A 1,550-nucleotide genomic window follows, 5' to 3' on the forward strand; every position below is an offset into this window, starting at 1 on the left:
TTATGACATCTTATCATCTCATTCCTAATTTGGTCAAACTGGCAGGCTACCAAATGTAACATGCCCACACGGCAGAGTCTGGCAAACTCCCCGTGGTATACCCAATATGCCAAATACCAGTAACAATGATGGGTCTCATTCTCCTAACCCTGAAAAAGCCTTGAATATGGCACTTTAAAAAAAAAAAAACTCAGGGCTAGGACGAAGAAGACGTTACTGGCACCTGCTCGAGGCAATCGACGAACAACAGGGTGGTCGTGATCGTGATATATATATATATATATATATATATATATATATATACACATACATACACACACACACACACATATATATATACATATATATATTCCAGATCAAAAAGAAAATCTCTTTGTCTCAAGTATATACACAGCTGTGAATTAAAGAAGTATGTGAATTTCCTGAGAGTATCTGTGTGGCTGTGGTCTGACAGAGCCTGTCCCTGGGGCAGAGAGAACAAGAAACTGTGTGCTGACTCTCAGGAGACCAGGGACCCACCCTTCATTGCTCACACTGGGGCCCTCCTGGGGCCCAGGGAGGAGCATGTTCTCTGTGGGAAAAGTTCTGCTTCCCCACAGGGACCCGCACCCCTGACTTCCCTGCAGCTGGGCTGGTCCCCAAACACACCCTCCCCCCTCTGACTGCCCAGCCTGACCAGCCCCCTCTCATTTGCAAGTGCTCAGTGCTCATGCCTGGACACTCAATAATAGTCTGTGTCACCCTGCAGGGTCAGTGTCTGTCACACCCAGAGTGGACATGAGGGCCCCTGTGCAGTTCCTCAGCTTCCTGCTTCTCTGGCTCCCAGGTAAGGAGGGACATGAGGGTTTTCATGAATTTGGACTGCCTGGCTCTTCATGGAAATTATCTAACTTATGATTAATGATAATGATGCCCACTTATATTTTTTACCTCAGGTGCCAGTTGTGATATCCAGATGAGCCAGCCTCCATCCTTGTCTGCATCTCTGGAAGAGAAAGTCACCATCACCTGCAAGGCCAGTCAGAGTGTTAGCAGTTACTTATCCTGGTATCAGCAGAAACCAGGGAAAACTCCCAGGCTCCTCATCTATTGGGCAGACAGTTTAGGACCAGACGTCCCTCCCCGGTTCAGTGGCAGTGGATCTGGGACAGATTTTACTCTCACCATCAGCAACCTCAAGCCTGAGGATGCTGCCACTTACTACTGTCTACAGTATGATAAGCTCCCTCCCACAGTGATACACACCAGAACATAAACCCCCAGAGATCAGCTGTGTGAGGCTGAGCTGCTCCAGCTGCTCCTCCTGGTGCTTCCTCCTCTGAGGGTGTGTCAGATGCAGCCAAGCTGTGCAATGATGGCCAGTCCTGGTATATGTTGAAGAAAAAACTTTGGCTCCATTATTCTCCTTTTCATCCCAGCAGTACAGACATGACCATAGATCTGCTGATTGAATTTACAGACATTGTTTTTTTGAAATAAGTAGGTAAAAGTGTCATTCAAATGTCATGCATGTTGGCCTGGGCATCCTAGGAGGCCTAGAAACCATGCTT

At 47.3% G+C, this 1,550-nt stretch overlaps 1 gene segment (V, D, J or C); it reads left to right on the forward strand.

Annotated features, from left to right (window-relative positions):
• The first annotated feature begins 777 nt into the window (after window positions 1-777).
• On the forward strand, window positions 778-1,255 carry LOC130037634 (immunoglobulin kappa variable 1D-33-like). The segment is given in 2 exon segments: window positions 778-826; window positions 936-1,255. Coding segments are annotated over 2 exon segments (369 nt in total).
• Window positions 1,256-1,550: the final 295 nt, after the last annotated feature.

Source organism: Sorex fumeus, unplaced genomic scaffold (genome assembly GCF_029834395.1).
Source record: "Sorex fumeus unplaced genomic scaffold, SorFum_2.1 ptg000006l, whole genome shotgun sequence".
NCBI classification, from domain to species: domain Eukaryota; kingdom Metazoa; phylum Chordata; class Mammalia; order Eulipotyphla; family Soricidae; genus Sorex; species Sorex fumeus.